This window comes from Colius striatus, chromosome 9, assembly GCF_028858725.1.
Source record: "Colius striatus isolate bColStr4 chromosome 9, bColStr4.1.hap1, whole genome shotgun sequence".
Classification (NCBI taxonomy): domain Eukaryota; kingdom Metazoa; phylum Chordata; class Aves; order Coliiformes; family Coliidae; genus Colius; species Colius striatus.
In genome coordinates, this window is record NC_084767.1 from 14,748,092 (window position 1) to 14,769,735 (window position 21,644).

The window sequence follows — 21,644 nt, forward strand, 5'->3', positions numbered from 1 at the left end:
TGTATCTTCCCCACTGCCTTTCATGCATATGTTCATATTTTCACATTGATTCTACTCAGGAGAGCAAATCCAAGGGTATTTAATAGTTATTTAATAGTATTTAATAGGTATTTAATAGCTCAGAAATGCTGTGGTACAGCCAGAGCCTGCAGTGCTGCACCATGTCACGCTGGTGAAGAGGACCAAGCCCTCCTCGCTGATGAGGAATGCTGGGCAGCTCAGGGTGACACCACCTACCCCAGCCTGGCATCATTGGGCCTCCTCTGCCTGCTGCCAAAAGTCACAGCTGTGATCCAAAGCACAGCTGTGTGTCATTTTTCAAAAGCCAGGAAGGAGAATTGCAGACTGTGTGAAAAATAATAAAATCTGGAAAACTTTTTAAAACAAGCTTTATAGCTTTGTGAAATTCCTGCTTCCCCAGAGTTCAGATAAATCCCATGAAAGTCTAATTGCGTTAAGCTCCTCATTGCACTGCAGCGACCGGCCTGGCCTGGTGGTCGTGCTGGCGACGAGTAGCTGAAGAGAGGACTGTTCTTGGCTGACTCTTTTCAGCAGAGTAGCAAAGGGAGCAAAAGAAGTGACTTATCTCTTAAGAGTCCTGCTTTGTAAGCTGAGAACCACAGTGTGGTCGGAAGTGACAGTGATGCTGAGACGTTTGGAGCATGAGGTTTTGCTGGTAGGAGAGGAAAGGGTTTCTTGTGGTTCCTGCTCTGGACTTGGTCTTCAGGACATCTGGTTTCCTGTCTCTTCCACAGAGTTCCTGCATGTCCTTGAGCAAGTCATCCCATTTCCCCAGTGAGGAATGGGGATTGCTTTCCTCCGGCACAGTGCTGTGAGGCTCTGCAGGATTGGCAGTTACCATAGAGATGCGGTACCTAAACAGAATTTGAAACCTGTTGAAGGAGAGCTATGAAACCTGATGGCGTTACCAAAACAGATCATGACCATGTTGCATGGGGCAGCTACAACAGGTTGTAAAACTGTCACAGTGGGTTTAAGTACTGTGAAACCAGGGTCAGTGGGAGTATAGGCTTGTGAAAACAAAAAACTACCAGTACAAACTCAACCCATAAATATGAAGTAATATCACTAGTTAAACAAATAAACTAAAAGAAATATTTCTCTTTAGGGTCCTCTGGGCATTTTCATCTAATAAAATCTTTTGATCTGGCAGGAGTCCAAGACCAAGAAGTCCAGACCTGCTTCTGTTCTTTCTGGGGCACCCTGGAGCTTCTGAGGCTCCTCACTGTTTGTATTAAAGATCTTTAATTTGCTATAAGATGTCAGCTGGAGAATGAACACTGTGGAGTTCATCTGTGATTTGTTTTAGGCAGGAGGCAAGGGAAATAATGTTTCAATGTAATTGATACACTGTTATTTATTGTGAAATGAAGAGATGACTTTCAGGTATTCCTTGCTGCACCACTAATTGTTTTCCTCTGTCTTTTATCACTCATATTAAAACAAATATTTAATGTCTTCAGTGTCTCTGCTGAACTGAAAGTAGTTTTGAGTTCCTGCTCATCCCCATTCAACTTACTCAGAAAGGTTTCAGTTGGGTTGTATTTGCAGGCATCCTGAGTCCTGTGTTTTTAATGCAGCTATGCCACTGCCTTGTGTAACCAAATAATAATGCCATCTGTTTTGTCTTGTTTTATCCCATATTTAAACATCCTCCTTCTTTTCTTTTTTCCTTTTTTTTAAATTTTCCCTTTTTAGTGCTGGTTGACTTTTACTGTAGAGTTAGAGGAAATCTGCATTAAACTTGTTGCAGTAGTCATCCAACCTTCACCTGAGCTGGAAGTAGTTAATTTAGTAATTTATAAGATGTGTAGGTTGGTTAAATACTTCTATTAAAGCATTTTAGGCTTTTTTTGTCAGTGTTAGCTTCCATCTGACAATTCCCTGATCTTCCTGAATTGTGTCTCTTGAGCTCCTGACAGTGCTATTGCTAACCCAAGTTGTGTAGTTAGCAGCAAATTTAAAATAGAAAAGTGAGAATTTTGTTGACCTCTTTTGTAATTTTTCAGAAATGATGGAAATTCATTGTGCAGCTCAGAGCCTCACAGGTCATGTGGCCACATGTTACCATCAGTGTGTTTATACGTCTGGTCTGGGATGCACATGAGTTGGTTGGAACCTCTATTTTCTAAATGAGGGATGTTTCACTGTCAGGCCCTGGATGCCCTCATGTCACTGATGAGTACCCTCATTAGCATTCTGAACTCCCTCAAGAAATACAGAGCAATTTATTTCACCCTGTGCTGAATGTTCGTTCCTCCTCTAGGCAAAACTTACTTATTTTTTTCTCAGAAAACAGACACTTTTTCTTTAACTTTTGCCAAAGAGTAAGGGTGCCTTTTGTTTTCCAAAATAAAATTTTATTAGCAGTCTATCTTCTACTTCAACATGTGCTAATTTTTAATGTTTCTACAGTTATTATCTAACAGTTGTATCCTTTAGAGTTTTGTGTGCACTTGTACTTGAAGTTCTTTTGTGCTCACTGGAGTTTAGTGAAAAGTCTCTGGTTGCTGGAGCCATAAGGTTCCAATCTTAGGAACAGGCAGAGAAAACATTCTTGTTCTTCAGTTCAGAGGTCGTTTTATTAGTAGCTGCAGCCTTGGAGGGAGTGCAGGTAAAAACATCGAAAAAAGCATAAACAGCAAAAAACTTTAAAAACTGGATATGATCGGTATGAGGGAAAGACAAAACCACACCAGCCATACCGTGTTAGATGAGATGTCTCTGCAAGTCCTTATCTTGTCTTCAAAACTAGTCAGTAGTGAGTGATTATCTTTGGTGTCTTAGCATTAGTAGTCTTCTAGGTTTTTTGGTAGGATGCCTGTATGCTTCCAATAACACTCCCTTGCCTTGCTGTTTAGTAATGCTGGCTTTGATTTCCTCTTTTTGAACTTGTTTGATGGATGGTATACACTTGCTCTGAGCCTTCAATACACTGGCTTGGTCAGGACACAGCAGAGCCTTGGGACAAGCTGGGCTCCATTTGTTCAAGCAAGGAGCTCGCAGAAGAGGCCCAACTCATGTTTGATTCTGCTTTTCCAAAGACGTAGATCACCAGGTCCTGCAGAGTTCCTTCAGCCTGGTTTTGGCTCAGCTGATGATCTTTATTTCAGACTGATGTCTGCTGAAATGTATTTGTTGTTGTGCAATGCCTAAACCTTTCTCCTTGAACTGTAGGTACTAGTGCAATGTAAAGAATAAGAAATGGTAATTTAAAGATTTTTAAGTTTACTTTTGAGTTTGGGTTTTTTTGCTGTTCTTTAAGATGCAGGAGACTGCCTATAACATTGCAGGCAAACATTTTTATCAGATTTTTTTTTGTTTGCTTGTTTGTTTTCTGATATGTCCAGGCTTTTCTCATCAGCAATTCTTATTCTCTCTATGCTTTCAAATCTTGGAGAGTTATCATATGCCTTCCTTCTTCTTTGTCAAATAGACAAATAGTTCACATTAATTCTTTGATTTAATCCTTCTTAATAAGCCTGTTCCTCCAGGGATTAATTATTTTAGTTTCTATACTGAATCTTGCACTTTGTTGACATCTTGTACTGGGAGCCTACAACTGAGTGCAGTATAAAATTGAAAGCTCATCTCTCATTAGTTTTTCATGCTCTCATTTGGATAACCTCTTTCCAATTTCATTCCTCCAATACCAGGTAAAAGAAGGAAGATTAAAATAATCCTGTTTACAAGATGCAGAAAGGAAAACAAGCCCTAGTTGTAGCAACCTTTTGGTGCTTTTAGTTCCCTTCATCCTTATGGGCATCCAGTTTAAGTAAAATTTGCATTTAGCAAAGAAGGACCCTATCTTATTTCCAAGTCATGAGTAACCATGTTGACCACCTCTGGATCTGTGGCTGGTTTTGGGTTTTGACCCGTTGCATGCAGCAGTGTGAAGCGGGTGTGAGGTGCTCTCTCCCAAGTGGGACTTTTTACCTGTTGGAGGTCTTGCTTTCACTGGAGTTGCTAACATCAGAAACTACAGACCAGGGAGACCTGCTTCTGCCAAGGTACATGTCTTTCTAGGATGATGATTTTGGGGTAAGCTTTCTGAACCTGTGTTGTTCCACGGACACTGAGGCTGCTGTTTGAGAAGGGCTACTAGAGCACAGTGGAGGAGGAGATGGGAATGACCTAGGGAAGAGTTGGCTTCTGTTGCCCTGCAGCTTGCACTCTGCAGCTCCTGCACTCCTTTGGAATATAAAATGTTGCTGCAGTGACATCTTCTAAAGGGAAGATTTGGGATTTCTGTAATGTATTTTTAAATTGCTTTCAATACTAATTTTCGACTCGCATGAATTTAATATATTAAACTTTAAAAATATAGTAAACCTCTTTCTGCAGTTTGCGGTCTGGATCCTCTTATCGTGTTTACCATAGCAACTCCCTTTCCTACCCATTAATGGATCTGATCCAGCCCTGCTGAATTCAAGATGAAGCCTGTTTTTGGGAAGCTGCAGCGATGCTTTGGTGAAAGTCTTTGGCCTGTCTTATAGAAGGTCGGACTAAACCACTTTAATATTTATGAATCCATTTATGAATCCTGGCCTTGAGATTTATGAATGTGACACCCGTTGACTTCAGTCGGTGGTGATTTGTGCCTTAAGCAAATATTTTTTTGAAAAGAAAGTTGTGTAGCAACTGTCCCATTTTGTGAGTGTTTGAGCTGAAGAACTTTCCAGTTGGACTGGTTTTGTTTTCTTGCAGAACGTCAATTATGTTTTATTGCTGAGGGTAGGACTCAAGTATGCATTTTGTCAAAGTGACCTCAGAAATGCTTCATTTCAAATGGCTTCTTGGGTTAAAATTGGGAAAGTTAATCTTTCTGAATCTTGGCGTTAGCAAATTCATGGACTTGATATTCATGCTTTTCCTCCCTGAAAAATTAAAATTGAGAAACTCTTTTCCAGGCAACTGCAATTACTATTCCCTTCTTGCAACAACAGCAATCAAGTTTACAATCCCCTGAGTCTGCAAGATCTGCCACATTTATCATTTTCATTCTTAACAGCTATTTAATAACTCACCTCTTTCCCATTTGGGATTACATATACCGATTGACATCAAGCCTAAAGACTTTGCACTTGCTTAAGTTGCAAAGACTTGCTTAAGCACTGTTCTAGCTAAAAGATCTTGCTTATCTCGGTTTAAAAAGGTACAGAGTTATAACAGCTCTTAGAATCATAGAATTGTTTTGTTTGAAAAAGACCTTTAAGATCATCAAGTCCAACCACTCACCTCACACTGCCAAGCCCATCACTAACTCATGTCCCTCAGGCATTCCATCTGTATGGCTTTGCAATATTTCCAGGGATGGGGACTTCACCACCTCCCTGGGCAGCCTGGGACAGTGTCTAACAACCCTCTCAGAAAAGAGATTTTTTCCTAATCTTCAATCTAAACCCCTCCTGGCACAACTTGAGGCCATATCCTCTTGTCATTCATTACTTGGGACAAGAGACCAACGCCCACCTTGCTACAACCTCCTTTCAGGTAGATGTAGAGAATGGTAAGGTTTCTCCTCAGCTGCTTCTTCTCCAGATTAAACACCCCCAGTCCCTCAGCTACAACTCGTAAGACCTGTGCTCCAGACCCTTCATCATCTTTGTTGCCTGTCTCTGGAGACACTTCAGAACCTCAGTGTTTTTCTTATAATGAGGGGCCCAAAACTGAACACAGTACATGGGCCGTGGCCTTACAGGCGCCCAGTACAGGAAGACAATCACTTTACTGGTCCTGCTGGTCACACTATTTCTGATACAAGGCAGGATGCCACAGGCCTTGGCTACCTGTGCACACTGATGGCTTATATTCAGACAGCATTTGACTAACACCCCCAGCTCCTTTTCTGCCAGACAGCTTTCCAGCCACTTTGACCCAAGCTTGGGTTTGTTGTGATCCAAGTGCAGGAGTTGGCGCTTGGCCTTGTGAAACTTCATACAGTTGGCCTCAGCCCATTGAATGTGACCAAACTCTTCTGAAACAAGGGCCCTGCTAGGAGTGGTAGAGACATCTGAAAAGTGGAAGTCAGCCTGGCAAAGGTGTGATACACTTTCCCTGTACAGCAGCTGCAAAGAGGTCTGCTCTGTCTTTGCCTGCCCTGAAGCATCTGTTATGCTTTTGCAGGCTGTAGTCTGCATTTACCACAGATACTCATTTTGCAGAAGACTGTATTTTGTGTATTGCCTAAAGCTTTTGGAAAAGAGATTTACCTCTAGTAGGATTCAAAGGTGAGCAGCTGCTAGCATGGGGCATGATATAGGGGACAGAGGCAAGAGATTTAGTGAAGTGATGCTCAGAGTCATGGCCCTGGCCTCTGGCAGAGGTGAGAATTTGGTAGTTTTCTTGTAAAGACAGAGAAGCTGGAAGGTTTTTAGTGTTGTCCACTGGTAAAAGCCAGACACTCTGGATGCTCATCTTGAAATCTGCCAGGATGCTCATCTTGAAATCTGCTGGCATTGCTTTATGAAATCACTTTGTGTCTGTTTTCTTGATGGTTCAGTGAGATTGAGACACAGTCTGTCTCACTATTGTGCCTCTTAAAAAACACAGAAAACCCTTCTTTCTAAAAATAATTGGACCAATACCATACAAATGCAAGACTTGGGTCCAGATTCTCATCTGCTGCAAGCTAAATTCAGTTATCTTAAATTCAGATTCTGTTGGCTGCAGATTTATCCCACTGCTATCATTAATCACACCTGCAATAGTCTAGTAACTAAGCTAGGCTCCAGGGACAAAACTGTATTTTTGGTAGCAGTGGAAGCATATAAATGCATGAATGAGTGGATGGATACCCATCCTCCCTTGAGCTACAAGGGCTGTACGAAAGCAGCCTATCATGAAAGCACTTTTAGTTCGAATCTCTCTTGTATAGTGTTTTTCATTATTAGATCTCAAAGTGCATTAAAAATGTGACCTTATCCCTATTCTGCAGAGAATAAATAAAGGTCCTGAGTATCATGCAGCTTTTATAGGGTTACCCAGCAGGCTCTGGGTATCTTAATCTATCTAAGTAATTCCTAGGTGTATATATATCTATTATTTACCCCCTTAATTTTTGAGGGATGTGTGAAAATAAAGCAACTTAATTGCAAATGGACTTGAAAAAAAAGCTGAAAAATACTCCTTTAGATGAACACTAATAAAAATATATGTGCTTAGTTAAAATTTTCTTTTTCTCCCTCTCTTCATCCAGCCTGGGACAGAGTAGATCAGTGTAGCTTCAGGGCAGCAGTAACATACAGAACAGTAAGTGGCAACTTATGTTTGCTACAATTCCTTCATTGCCTCCGTTCACTGTAAAGGAAGATGAATTTGTAGCACTGCACAGTTCTTTCTCTGCAATGCTTCAGTAGTTCAAGGCATGTTCTCAAATAATCAAATGCAAATAGGACATAAGGACCATTTTGCGTTGTTATCTATATGAATGAAGCTAAATGGAAATAAACCACCAAGTGTGTCTGTTCCTGAATCAGTGTACTATGTGATCAGGAAGGAATACATCGCAGAGCTGAAAATGCTGAGGAATCCCGTGTGTGCAGGGATGAGTTTGGAATGTCTGTGTTATGTCCTTAGTTCTGCCACAGACTGGGTGATCGTGCTGCAGTCATTGGAGCTCCTGGTGCATCAGGTCCATTCGAACGCACTTGAACTTGTAATATTTCTGTACTTCAGTGGTGGGAGGACACATCTGTTGCTGTTTGGAAACAAAGCATGTTCCTGTGGCTCTAAGACATAGAGAAGGATCATAAATACAAGTAATATGTGGAATTTGCTTGAAAACTTTCTGCTATGCTAATGCCAGTTTTGGTAAAATCTGTAGCAGCTGTTTATTTAGCATCCAGACATATTGATATAAAAATAGAATAAGACCTTGTCCAATGTACTGTCCTGCAAATATAAATATTTTCTCTTTCAAGTTATCTACAGAGTATTTTTTGGCAACTGTACAGTGATATGCAAATCATTCTCTGCTTCTCTGGGAATTGATTGTTTGGAGGATCCCATATTGCAAATTCTCCTCTTGAGGCTTCATTGTCATCACAGAGAGTGCAGGCGTCTAACCCAGGCACTTTGGTTAAATATCAGGTAGCTTGAACCTCCCTTTGATCTCAAGAAAATCACCTGAAGTTCAGGACTGTATTTAGGAATTGTTCAGGCATAGGTATGTCACATGGCTGGCTACTTTTTTCAGAATCAAATACTCAAAACAGAGCTCTCTCTATTTACAGAAATACTGCTTTTAAGAGTTTCTGAAACATGTTTTGGTTTTCTAGGTTACTGATTTAATTAACTAAGCAAACACTTGGATTTTTTTCAATATGAGTTTCAGATTTGTTCACATTTAATTTTAGCTTCCTGTCTGTATCATGTGCTTGGAGTTTGGGAAGTAAATTTGCCTTTATGTGGCAATGAGAAACTTTGTAAAGCTGTACTAATGAGGAAGAAAATGAGCATTAATTAAACGTGTGGTTACAGGATGGGCTGAGGCTCTGGAGTCCTGAAGCAGCAGCTAGACGGGTTACTTCATTACAGCCTAGAACAGGGAGCCGTGATGGGAATGGGAATGAGGAGACAATTAAAGTTGCTCACCAAGTGCAGAGCCAGCAAGACATTTAATTATCCACAGGAGCTAACATTCTAAAACCTGGAGGATTCTGTAGATCTAAATATGCCAGGCAGTTTTTCTGTAAAATTAGATTTTTAAAGAATGTCTTTAGAAATGCAGGAGGGGTTGAGGATGTTGAGGAGACTGGAGAGGAGACTTGCTTTTCAGCTGAACTCTGCGATGCATTGGCAAACTGTTGGCAGATCTCCTGGCCTGGAGAGAAGGTCTCCATCGTGGTAGATGGGACTAGTCTAATTAGAATCATAGAATTGTTATGGTTGGAGAAGACCCTTAAGATCATCGAGTCCAACCACTCACCTCACACTGCCAAGCCCACCACTGAACTAAACCATATTCCTCAGTACTTCATCTACACTACTTTTGAATATCTTTAGGAGTGGTGACTCCCCCTCCATGGGCAGCCTGTTCCAGTGCTTCATAACCCTCTCAGTGAAAATGTTCTTCCTAAAATTACCTTGGGCAGAAAGTCCCAAGTGAAGATGATGACCTGATGGTGCAGTGGACTTGACTTAAAAAGCTGAAGTGGTAGAGAAGGGTCTGTGTGACTGCTGCCATTGCCAGTGTCTGTAGATGCTGTGGCCCTTCAAGGCTTTGGAGGCAGGTCTTCAGGGGTGTGCAAGATCCTTGTTACTCCCAAAAGAGATTAGTGGAGCTCTAAGCCCCAGCCCTTTGTATTGCAGTGAACTCATTTGTGGCTTATCAGTGTAATTCTTGTCTTAATTAAACAGGACAGTCGCTCTCTGCTTTCCTTGTGATTTTTTTCCTTTGTAGCTTTGACTTCTAAATAACTGCCTTACTAACCTTAGAGGAGGTTTTGATTCTCTGAACTGCAGTTTCTTTTTGATTAAGTGTCTTCTGCTATAGTCTTTAATGCATATTAATGAGTGCTAAGCAGTGATTGGCTCGAGTAATTTGCAACTGGGTCTAAAAATCCTTGGAAGGAAGGCCTGGGGACGTCCCACCTTGGGAAATAGTGGGATATTACAGGCTCAGTGCTGCAGTTTGGTGCATTCCAAAGGCAAACACTTTTTCAATTAATTTATGTTTTTATTAGTCACAGGACACAGTCTCTCCTGCCATTGTTGTTTAGCAACATTCTCATATTCACTTTAGTTTCAAAGTAAAAGTCCCAGAAGAGGAGGGGACGAGGTAACAGGTTTTTCCAGAATTGGAAGTTCTTTCCATGGAGATGCTCAATCTCACATCTAGTTCTGAATCAACACTGGTTGCATGGTGGTAGTGCAAGGGAGGACACAGCTAGTCCACAACTGTCAGTATAGCAGTCACAGGATGGGTGACGAGCTGTATAGGAGAGAAAACTGCTGTTGCTAGCAGTTACTTTTCAGCTCTTAGTTCATGAAAGCAGCTACTGTTTTTCAGTTAGAACTTAGGAAAACTGACAATTGAAAGCCTTAATTCTGCTTTTTCATTCCCTGGAGTAAATGTCTGGTTGATGGCTGAATAATTTTCTGAAATCATTTTAGTCTAACTGTGTTGAAGGGGAGGCACAGGTTTGCTCAAACAATATGGCATTTCTGGTTTAGCTGTCCAGAGACATTCTTCAGGAAATTGCAGCAACTTTAATGCTCTCTGTCATCAAAAACTTGGTGGTTGCCTGACAGCTGTCTTGGCAGGACAGGCTGACACAAGGGTGATGGTCCTTGGATAAAACAGGAATGATGAGTGAAGGGCATGAGCAAACCCCTGCTCCTGGAGCAATGCCTTTGTGTTGCTTGCTTGGCTGTGTGTAACACTGGTGTTGAGCTGATGACTACAAGCAACCTCCCTTTCATGGTGGCTTTTTGAGGGTGTTCTGAGTAGTAGTAGAAAAAATGCGTTAGCCAGTTCATCTTGAACTTTTCATGTTCAAAGCACTTGGCAAAAAAGTAACAAGTAACAACTCAGTCCTTGTAATTATCCTACAAGACTACTGTTCTACTGGTTCAGAGGTGGAGTAATAGAAATAAAGAGGTTAAATGTCTTGCTCAAAGCAGCAAAGAAATGTGTGGTGGAGCCATTCAGCAGCCCCACATATTTCTTAATGAATCATTTATAAGTGAGGGTATATTATTAGGCAGATGGCTTGAACTGTGGATTGCTGTAGTAACTGCATCGCCATCTGAATGAGTTCTCATCTTTAAAGTCTTTTTAAGAAAAAGACACTTTTTCTTATTTTATTTCATGAAAATATGTTGGCTAAATCAAAGACTGTCTAGGATATACAACAAACAAATAAATAAAGTTATTTTACAATTCAAGCACGTGCTGAGTCTTTCCTAATAATTCTGACAAAAAAAAAAAGGTATGTGTTTCTTAGGGCTAGAGGAAGAGAGAAATTCCAGTACAAAAGACAAAGTTATTTTAGATCAAGATGAAAATGAGATAAGAAATATTCAGCCATGTTTGAAGGTTAAGTTTCTTCCTTTCCACACTCCAGCAGTATTAAGGATGATGCTGCCATGGGGATGTAAAGCATGGTGGTGTGTCTATCCAAGAGGCAGAATATAAAATGGGAGAACCTGATGGATGGGCTGTTATTTGGGAGTCTTCAGTGCCACACAAATCCCCTGCACACAAAAGAGCCAGCATCAGGCACAATCATCTGCAGGAAACGTCAGTGTTTAACCACTGGGTTTGTGTCTTAGGAACCAACATTCAGCTATCTCTTTTGTTCAGCCTTAGAATCTGCCCAGGGTGTGACCTTCATCTTCTCAGGGAGGAATCTTCACTCTGACCACATTTTCTTTTCCAAAAGCTAAAATTCACCTATAAGAGTTGTTCTTCTGTCTAATCAGTTCAACTACTGATTGTAGAAGTTGCTTATCTGTTAATTTTCTCAGAAGTTCTAAATTCCTCTGGATTCCCATCAGTGCCTTCTGCTGCATACAGTATACAGCAGCGTTTCCTCCAGCATCCTGAAGTATGGTCTGCATTTTAAACTGAGATCTGGCACTAGCTGCTTAATTAGTAGTAGGTTTAATAAATCCAGAAATACATACAAACATGTGTGCAACCATATAGCTTCCTTGCAAAAAGCAAAATCCCATTTTTCACATGACAGTGAAGCCCCCTGTGTGTTTATTTCTCCTGGATGAACGTACGGCGCATGTGTCATAGACTGTGCAGCTGAGCATGCCGTGCTTGTTCCTTCTTGATCTTTAGTTGCACATTTCAAAGACTATAAAATTTCTGGATAGAATATCTAATATCCAGAATGTGTGTTTGTATGTGTGTGTGTATACAATTGCAATATACATTAAAAGGAGAATGACATCCACTCTGAATTTTCATGTACAGTAAAAGATCAGCTCCTGGGATCTGGGTTCAGCACTTATCTTCTTGGTTGTCTGAGCTTCCTGGAGCTGTTGAGCCTGTCTCACCTCTTTTATGTCTGATGCAGAATCTAAATTAGATAAGAAGAAACAGAACAGGGTTTCAAATTCAGTTTCCTCTATACAGGCAGGATGGCATCAGTTTAAATTGCTTCGATATAATTTTGCTTCTTTAATCCTTCCCCTTCAATCTGTTTTTGTATACATTATATATACGAAATCTGGGACTGGAAATCTTGCCTAATGTAAGTTAAGACATGACAAATGAACCTGACATTTTTCCAAGGAGGGAACCAAGGAACATACTGTATTTATAGCAGGAGGAATGTAGTTTGCTGCTTGTAAAAGAAAAATATGCTTTGTATGAGAACTTTAGTGCTGGGTTATGCTAAGAGTGTTTCGATTATACACGTTTCAAGTGAGGATGCTGGCTTCAAAGGAATCAAGCTGTTTCTCTTGGAAGCTTGAGGTAGCGTTTCATCCAGCAGAGCATAAAGGTGTCACAATGTCAAAAAGTTCTTCTGTGTCCAGTCTGAAAGTCCAGAGACTTGCGGGGTCATCAGTGGGCAGAGTGGGAAAGAGCATGATGAAGGAGCTTCTGAAGGTTGGATCTGGGGCTTCTCTCAATAATAATCTAAACAATTTCTTTCCTATTAATAGTGAGACTTTCTGTTTGCAAACTATGAGTTTCATTAGTTTAAGTTCTCAAACACAGGTGTGCAAACATATGCAAAAAAATTGATTGAAGCCAACCATCTCAGCAAGCCAGCTACTGGCTGCTGTGGCCTTCTGCAGTAGGGCAGGACTGCAAGAGGAAACAAATGATCCAAGTGTGCAAGTTGCTTCACCTGCATGAAGATAATGAGAAGACTTTTTCAAGTTTCAGTCTTTATGAGGGTTTCCACAGAACACAGTGAGAATCACTTGGGTGATGTTCCTTTAATGTACTCTGTAGAAGTGAAAATTTCTCTTTCTTTAATACCAGGGTATCCAGTCCAGTCGGAATAAGATTTTATTTCTCAGCAAAGCAATACTGACCTTTTATAAACTAGTTTCTTGAAAGAGTATTTTGTCAGCTGAACTCTTTGTGTCAAGGGGGAAATAATCACAAGGCTTAGTTGCCTGCACGTAAGACATAGTACTTTTCCATCTTGTTTCTGAACAGAAAGGCTGACTCTACAGTTTTGATTGTTGAACTGCACATCAGGACCAGCTTGTGACTGCCGAACTGATCCTTTATTTAGCAGAGATAGTAAACACTGGAGTGGTCTGGATGGGACAGATAGCTAAGGTCATAGCAGCTTTCATTGCAGCTGCTTTCTAATGGAGGGTGTATTTCCTAGACAGATTCTTAGACCTGTACTTTGCTCATGTGGTTTGAGGAGAAGTCCTTTTGGTTCAGGGTTATACTTTTTTTGTCCTTTCTTGTCAAGCTGGGGAAATGATGCTTCGTTTTGCCCTAATAAAGAATTCACCTGGTTTCCTCTCTGCATCCTAATTGCTCTCTAGAGAGCACTAAAGTGTGCTTAAGCATATTGTTACTGTTTACTCACAACGTCTGCTCTATGTGCAGTAACGCAAAATGTTCGATCTCTGCCCTGTCGCTGCAGGCTGGCATGATTCGCACAGACAAGGACGAGTTCTTCATCGAACCTCTAGAGAAGGGGGCCCAGGAGGCGGAGGAGGGAGGAGGCAGAACGCACGTGGTCTATCGCAGAGCAGCTGCCAAGAAGCAGCTTCCTATTGAGAGTGCGGATACCCTGTATAAAGGTAAGGCAGAGATACTAATGCCAGCTGAAGGCATATAGCCAATGTGATCTGCTGTGTCTGGCTTTATCCTTGAAAATGGAGATGTGTTCTCCTCTGTGGGTGAAAAGGTATGCTTTACCTGGGGTAAACAAGCTTTGCAGCAGCCAAAACCATCTTATGGATCCTTTGTCCCTGGAAGTGATCTAGGCCAGATTGGATGGGTCTTTGAGCAACCCGACCTGGTGGAAGGTATGGGGTTGGAACTCCATAGCAGGTGAGTTAGAACAAGATGGTTTTTAAGGTCCCTGCAAACCCAAACCGTGCTACGATTCTATGATCTCCAGGATGGTGGAACTGTGTATGCTTTATAGAGTTTCCTTGGCTCTGGAGGTAGCCAGCATAAAGTCCTGTGTCCCACTGAGTCCATGGGTCAGAGCAGAGGAAGGGGATGGTGGATGAAACAGTGCTGCAGAGTTGCCTGTGTGCGCTGGGAACAGGTAGCAGTGCTGGCTCTGCAAAGGCTATGTTGGAAGGCTGCAACAAGGATACACTAAGGCTGACATAGTACGGATGCTTCTCATTGATGGTGTTCTCTCTGGACTGGATTCAATCTCAAGAGGGGAATAACGTTCTTTTCAGATATGAACACAAACTTTCTTGATTTATTTATGTGTTTCCAAGTGTGGAATTTAAATGTACTAAGTATGTTATAGACAGTGATAGAATAATAGGAGCTAAATGTAAACACCCTTTCTATGTAGTAATTTTTATTTCTCTGGTAACTGCTTGGATGTTGCACCTATTTTGCTGAATAAATAAGGGATGCAAGTCTGGTAAGTGGATGTTTTGACAGCTGATGTTAACATCAAGATTAACTGAGTCTTTTGAGTGGAAACAACAGAATAGCTACATTTTTGTTCTAAATATGTACACCAAACTGTGGAGTTATTTACCACTCATAACCTAGTATTCTCTTATTGAAATATGTTTTTAAATATAATATAGTGTGTTAGATTGTCCTTTGTAAAATTCTTCCCAGAGATCCCCATACCTCTGCCACCTTAATAATTTTCAAAAGATAAAGGATTGGTACCTGTCATAAAAACTCTAGTAATGCCCAGAAAGCAGTTACTTGAATCTTATTGCTTCCTTCCTTTTTTCTCCCAGAAAGCAGTTGAAGGAACAGATAGACAGAGAGTCACTGAGACACTGAACTTGGGGCCAAATGAGCACTATAAATTTCTCAATGTTCAAGTAACTTTTTTCCTTCACTTTGGCCCTTCATCATAATGACCCACGAATTTTGTCACTGGTACAACGTTGAGCTCTTCTGGTTGCCTTAGAACTCATTCTGGAGCAGAGCTGAGGGATGCAGGAACCCAAGTGCTACAGTCCCAGAATTATAGGATGGAAGTTGCTCTTTGAGTAGATGCTTATAAAATTATTGCAATGTGGGAAAATATCAGCCATTCACTGTGTTTCCTCTTCAACAAAAGAGACTTGATTTTATTCACACCTTATGGCAGTATTTTTGGTTTTGGATAGTAAATATTCCTCAGGAGTAGGAGTCTAGTACACAGAAAAGCATAAATTGTAGATCAGCTCTAGTTGCTGGCATGCAGTACCTGCTAGAGGAAGGCTGTGACAGCACCATGTGAAAGCACCTGTGTGAGGTGCAGCGTCGTGTCGGTGGCTCCTGGCGGAGCCCGGCACTGAAGCGACGGGTGGTGGCTGCGTGATGCCACCAGCCTTCCGTGTCTGTCACCTTTGAGGTTCTGCTACAGAGCACAGAGTAATAACAGCTATCAGCCAGCACTGTGGGGTAAAAAAGCAAAAATGAGGCTGAGCTTGTGCAGACCAGGCTGAGACAATGTCTGGAACAGCATCTGTTGGTGATCGGGAGGAATAGGTGTGATTTTTCAAATTTCACATAAGGAAAAAAAATGCTAAGAGTAGTAGTCTTCCCTTCCATCCACCATCTTTTGATTTGTAAAACTGATTAAAGATTAGTTTTTATTTTATAAAAAAACCCCACTACACAGGTTTGAGTTTTTTTCCCTCCTGAAATTCTCTTTTCCATTAACAAAGTGAACGGCCACTCCAAAACTGGTCTGTTCCATCTTTTTATTAAACTTCTCACCTCTGATTTGCTCTGGGCAACAGGCATAGAAAGGGCATGTTTTCAAAAACTGTAATTTTAATTTCCATTTTGTCTTCTAGAATCCATGTAGTTTTGATTAACAAACATAAAAATATTTAGTGACTGGGTGCTGATAAGCACACTGTGCTGCGTGCTTCCATAGTGCTCTAAATTAATGAATGGATTTATTTAGGAAAGACCTAGTAGGGCACTTTCAGCATGCTGTGTCTATTAAAAAATACCCCAACAAGAAAACAGAAAAAAAGAGGTTAACCAAGAGCACTCTCCCTCTTCCACTATCCCTGGAGACAACTGCATTGTTGCCAAGTCCCATAAATTTACATGTGATGAATTGTAACACTTGGACTATTTTTAAAGGTCCAGCCTCCAGGAATCTTATGAATATGTGATGATTTTTTTTTCTTTTTTTTTTTTTCTCTAGGTGAACTTCTGTTTCTTTTACCTGTGGCTAAAAAACCAGTAATTTCTGAGTAAATATTTACAAGTAATGAGTAACTCAAAATATATGGTATTCCATAACTTTTAAGGCAACGCTTTTCAAAATCTCATGATATGTTACTTTAATCCCATGATTTGGGAGGGGATTGTGAGTCATGATTTTTGAATGTTTGGGTTTGGATAGATAGATACAAATTCCTTATAAATATTCCTATCTCTGGCACTCATTTCACAAGAAATAGGACAAGCTGTTCTCTCCCCACTGAAACAGGAAAATGCTGAAACGGGGTCAGTCGTCATTGCAAGGACTTTAGGATTTACTCCCACAGCTGGTGGGTACATTAGGATGCTGCTGTTAGGGAAATCTCTCCAGGTTCTCCCTTGCAGAAGTGGGGCCTGTTCTGTGGAGCAGCACATCCCAGCTGGGCACAGGGAACCTCCTGCAGTGCAGGGGCTGGGCTGTGCTGCTGGGGCTCTTCATGCCTCCTGTCTCCACACAGAAGGGAAGAGCTCTTCGTGGCCAGCGTGCTGCTTGAGTGGGTGGTCTTGTTTAGTCATTTAAGACATTGATGACAAAATTGCTCTAACTATATTCTCATAATGAGTCTATACAGGGTCATAGTCTCCTAAATGCAATCTGCTTCTCAGGCAGAGACCTCCAACATGGAGATGTACAATTGCACGAGAGATGTCTCTGTAGCTTGTGGGCAGCTGATCTTCCCCAAAAGACAACTAGGACTAATAGAACATCCATCAACTGGTTGTGAGGGTGGGAGAAAAAGGTATTTTCCCAACCATGAAAATAAATTCTAGGTTGTACTAACAAGCATGGTGAGGAGATGTGACAGCAGGGTTTTTGTAGCATTTCCCATACACTATTATCTATCTAAAGTATTAAAGTGATGGAAAATGGCATTTTATTCCATCTGGTTAAAAAATATGAACGAACAAAAAAGACAACCTCCTAAGTTCTGGAGGGATCAAGGTATGCTGCTTCTTTTATGAAGGCTGTGCTGACGTGCTGGCTTTTAAGAAGTGGAATGTGCTGGGAGAGAACAGACGTGAAACGAGCGGCAGATCTGGTCTGATTTCAGACCATACCAGGTTTGCTTCTGCATTTGCGTCAAATGCTATCAGTATAATGGGAAAAGTAAATACTTGTTCTGGCAGCTTGAATCATTGTATTTTGACTGGTGTAGGATTATCTGGTGTTTGCGAGGATAACCGAGTAAAGAGTGTAATATTTCTACTTATTTCTTCCTCTCAAACAATACTATTTGCTAATGTACTGGAAAAATGTAAGCATCATATTTTAGGCAAGTAACAATCTGCAGCAGAGTAGTACTGTGAAAGTCTGCACACGTTCTCTACAAATTAGGCTAATGGTTTTGGAAAGAGAAATATTTTCATGTAGTGGTTGATGTATTGCAGGTATGGTGGGAATAAACCCTATTTTTTCTGGCAACTGCTTTTACTACTTGCATGCATATAATAATTTATCTTCCTCTAGAGAAAAATAAGCAGCATGCTGATAATGCTTTAATATTTTCAGTTGAATTCCTTCTTAGAAAGATGAGAAATGTTGCTTGACAGCAGTAAAACTTCCTACATGATAGAACTAGAATTAAATAGGCAAGCTACAGGAGGTTGTTTTTCTTGAAACTGATGGGTTTTTGCTTAAATGTTCTTTGGATGTTAAGTGAAGGGATGGTAAGTATTTAATTAATGATTATGGTGAGGTCTGGAAAACCTACTTGACTTTTGCCTCTAAAGACAATCTGATTATCAGTCTTGCAAGCTTTAATATCACATTTCCCCAGCTAAATTGCTGTGTCTTGTTATGTTGATCAACTAGGAGGAAATGATTATACTAAAACTTCCTCAAGGTTTGCCTCCTCTCTCAAAATCATTGTCTAAGTACGCTGCTCTGAGTTTTATTGTATTGTTTGACTGATGAGAAACAGAAACTCAGATATAGTTGCCAGTTTTATTTACTGTGCAGATGAAAGACGACCTTAGCCAAGAGCAGTTTATTACTAAGAAAGACAGCAAGGTAACTGTTCAAATGTGCTTAAACCAGGCAGATTGTTGCATTTTTAAACTGCTAATTAGATCCCTTGGAATGACCAAACCAATCTGCCACAAGTCATGAGTATACTCTGAGCTGATGGAATGGATGGGCTCTCAGCCTCTGCTGGAGACTTGTGACCTCTTCCCACAGCAATACTGGGGTTTGCTTGTAGTCAGACCTTAAGAGGGATGATGCTGAAAAATGTGATCATTTTGTGTGACCCTATAGTGTACTTCTTGAGGAAAAATACCCCTCTCTTTATGATTTTTATTTCTACTGTTTTCTGTGTTGTGACTAATATCCCACCCAGCCATAAATGCATACAGGTCAGGTAAAAGGACAGGAATAAGTTGCTGCTACTCAATAGAGGCAATCAGCTCCTTCCTGACAGATACCCAAACCTCATCAGAGCAGAACTGCTCCTCAGTCCTATTACTGATCTCTCCTGTCCCACCACAGCACAAAAGGACAAAAACCTTTCCTCCTCCTCACACTGGTGGGATGTCCCCGTGTATTGGAAGCCAATTCAGCAGGAGAGAAAGCCATGTCAAGCCATGTCAATTTAAGCTAAAACAATCAAAAACTAGAAGCTGGTGGAAAAGATGAAAAAGTTAAAAATATGATAAAGTTGTAAGAACTCAGTTGCCAGAGCTTTGCAGGTTTTAAAGATGATATTTCAGAGGAAGACTCCTCCATCACAGTCCATCAAACTGTCAATGCCATTGATTTACTAATGTATTTAAATTACTTTTTAGAAACCAACGTGCATCTGGTGTATATTTTTTTGTGGATTGCCTGAAACGATGTTCAGATTGGCTGCAGGCTGGCTGGTTGCCATTCTAATTTACAGAAACTTTTCTGGTTACTTTTGCAGGGGAACAGCTCCTTCAGGAAGCTGAAGTTTCTCCAAATTCAATCAATATTTCCTCTCAGCGTCTACTCCTGCTGATTAATTACTGTCCCCTTATTTTGCAGTCAGTACAGAACTGATGACAATATTTTTTGTCTCCTTCCTACATCATCTGTGCATGATAAATACATCTGTCTTTCCCGTCTTGGGTTTCCTCTGAATTTCACATTGCAGATTCATGGGTCTTTTCTGGGAAGAGAAAGATTGTGAATTCAGTTGAGAATCAACTTTTGAATAAAAAGCAAGGTTATGCACTCCTGACAAAACAAGTCTCCAGAGAGTGGTATTAGGCCATTGGGTATCACTCTTCCCAAGGTGCAGCTGATGAAGCAGTTCTTTGCTGGCACAGGCAAATAAGACCCTTGCAACAATTTTAACATGAAAGTTTAGGATAAATGTAAAGGTTTCTGTTTTTATAAATCTGGGGTGATTAGGTGAAGGTTAAAGAACAATGCTCTTGCATGTGCTTGGTGCAAAATATAAGGAATAACCTCTTTTTTTCCCAGAGAGGATGGTAATTTCTACCATAGACCTCTCTAGTCTGTGGTTTTAGCTGGGCCACAGAGTGATCTCAGATAAAAAGTTAATTCTCCCAGAGCTTCTGGGACAGTCAATTTTCTTTCATCTGGAATAAAATTAATCTGAGATTAATTGCATTTTTTTTTTTAATAGTAGTGGGTTTGCTGTGTTTTTTTAGAGAGGAAGGGAAGGGCTCATGTAACTAAAGATTTGTGATGATGTGCATGTGTATCAGGACCACAATAAAGCTGTGTGGGCTACTTTTACAGTAGGCTTTTTAAAATTTTCAAGTGCTTTGAAAAGTATACGGATTCTTCAAAGGATTTTTGCTTTTAATTAAACATCCCCTTTTTCCAGATGCTAAAAATCGCTTTCAGAATGATTGAATGTTCATGAAATACTTTTTCTGTAGTCAGTAGTCAAATCTGTAGTCACTGCAGCAGCGTTTTGTTTCATCAGAAACTGAGCACCTAAGTAAAGATTGCTGGGGGGTCGTGGAGCGATGCGGAGCTGCCGGGCAATACTGTGCCTGGGATAGGAGCAGGGAGAGGATGGAGCTGCTGCATGGGCCAGCTCTGCCACTGAGGTGTCCCAGCACTGAGCTGTCAGCCCCCTCTCCCATACACTCCACAAAACTGCAGTTCTTGTAATAAACTGTCACTAAATGTGGAATACAGGAACATCATAATAGTGTGTTAAGAAGCTCAGTTTCTGTATTTATCCCTGCATTTCTCAGTAGATACTTGGTGATTCACGTAAACTTCAAGGAAACAAGTGCATACTTAACTTTGAGTAGGTACTTAAGTCAAAATTATTTGAGTGGTTTTCATTATATGTACCTTAGGCTAAATATTTTTTTCTTATTCTGAATGGAGGTGGATTCCTCTTCTGGTTATGAAGCAAGTTACCGAAGCACATTATTTCCATTCAGATATGCATGAATTAAAGGTGAACAGCTTAGTTATTTGTGCTTATTTAAATATCACTGATTTGCTTGTATCTGAGGTTAATATAAATTAAAATTAATGTCACTCAACTGATGAGTTCATTTTAGCCTCTCTGCTAAATTCAAACGCTTTGGTAGGGCTCTCCTAAGTGATTGCTGGGAACAGCTTGCAGCTGGAGCTGAACACTACCAAATATTGCTAAATATAACAAAATTATAATAAGGCTGATAGCAGTCTATAAGCCAACAGTTTCCAGTTCTCATGCAAATACTGCTTCAAAGTCTTTGTGAGAAGCCGTGATGAAAGCATGGGGAAAGTGCTCATTTTATTTTTCACGTTCTTCTGTTAATTAATTCAGCACTAGGGGTGTATGAAACTAAGCCTGATTAATCACTGGTTTGTTTATGCTTACGTTTAGTCAACACTTGTTTGTTTATAGAGACAAAGCATTTCATAACAGATTTCATTAAGGTTTGGTTTTGGTCTTACATTGGTCTCACAATCTTTAATGAATTTAGCCTCTCTGTCTCCTGGGAGGAAAGAGAGAACAAAATATTTGCCTTTTGGACAAGAGTAGCATAAGCTCTTTTTTTTTTTAACTGAAAGCCAATCCTGTTCCCTGCTACCAAGGGCCCAGTGTAAGAGCAGAGTTCACTGGAGCAGCAGTTCATAAGTCAAACCTTGCCTTCAGAGTGAGCGCTTGAGTGTGTGAGTGTGCGCAGCCACCCACAGGCATGTGAGGAGGTTTTGCTTATGAAAATGTATGTGCACACCCACACGGTTTCTGCAGTTTCACATCTACTGGTGAGGTTTTCTGCAAAGTGTCATCCTATTGGGGTTTGTTTATTTACAAGCTGTGTTCAT

At 40.6% G+C, this 21,644-nt stretch overlaps 1 protein-coding gene across 3 annotated transcripts in view; it reads left to right on the forward strand.

Moving 5' to 3' along the window:
- ADAMTS2 (ADAM metallopeptidase with thrombospondin type 1 motif 2) overlaps positions 1 to 21,644 on the forward strand; it is a 189,350-nt gene that overhangs the window by 56,947 nt on the left and 110,759 nt on the right. For all 3 annotated transcript variants that reach the window (XM_062002068.1, XM_062002070.1, XM_062002069.1), the window contains one exon: positions 13,596 to 13,755. In XM_062002068.1, the coding sequence (XP_061858052.1) occupies positions 13,596 to 13,755 (160 nt within the window). The remainder of the gene's footprint in view (positions 1 to 13,595; positions 13,756 to 21,644) is intronic.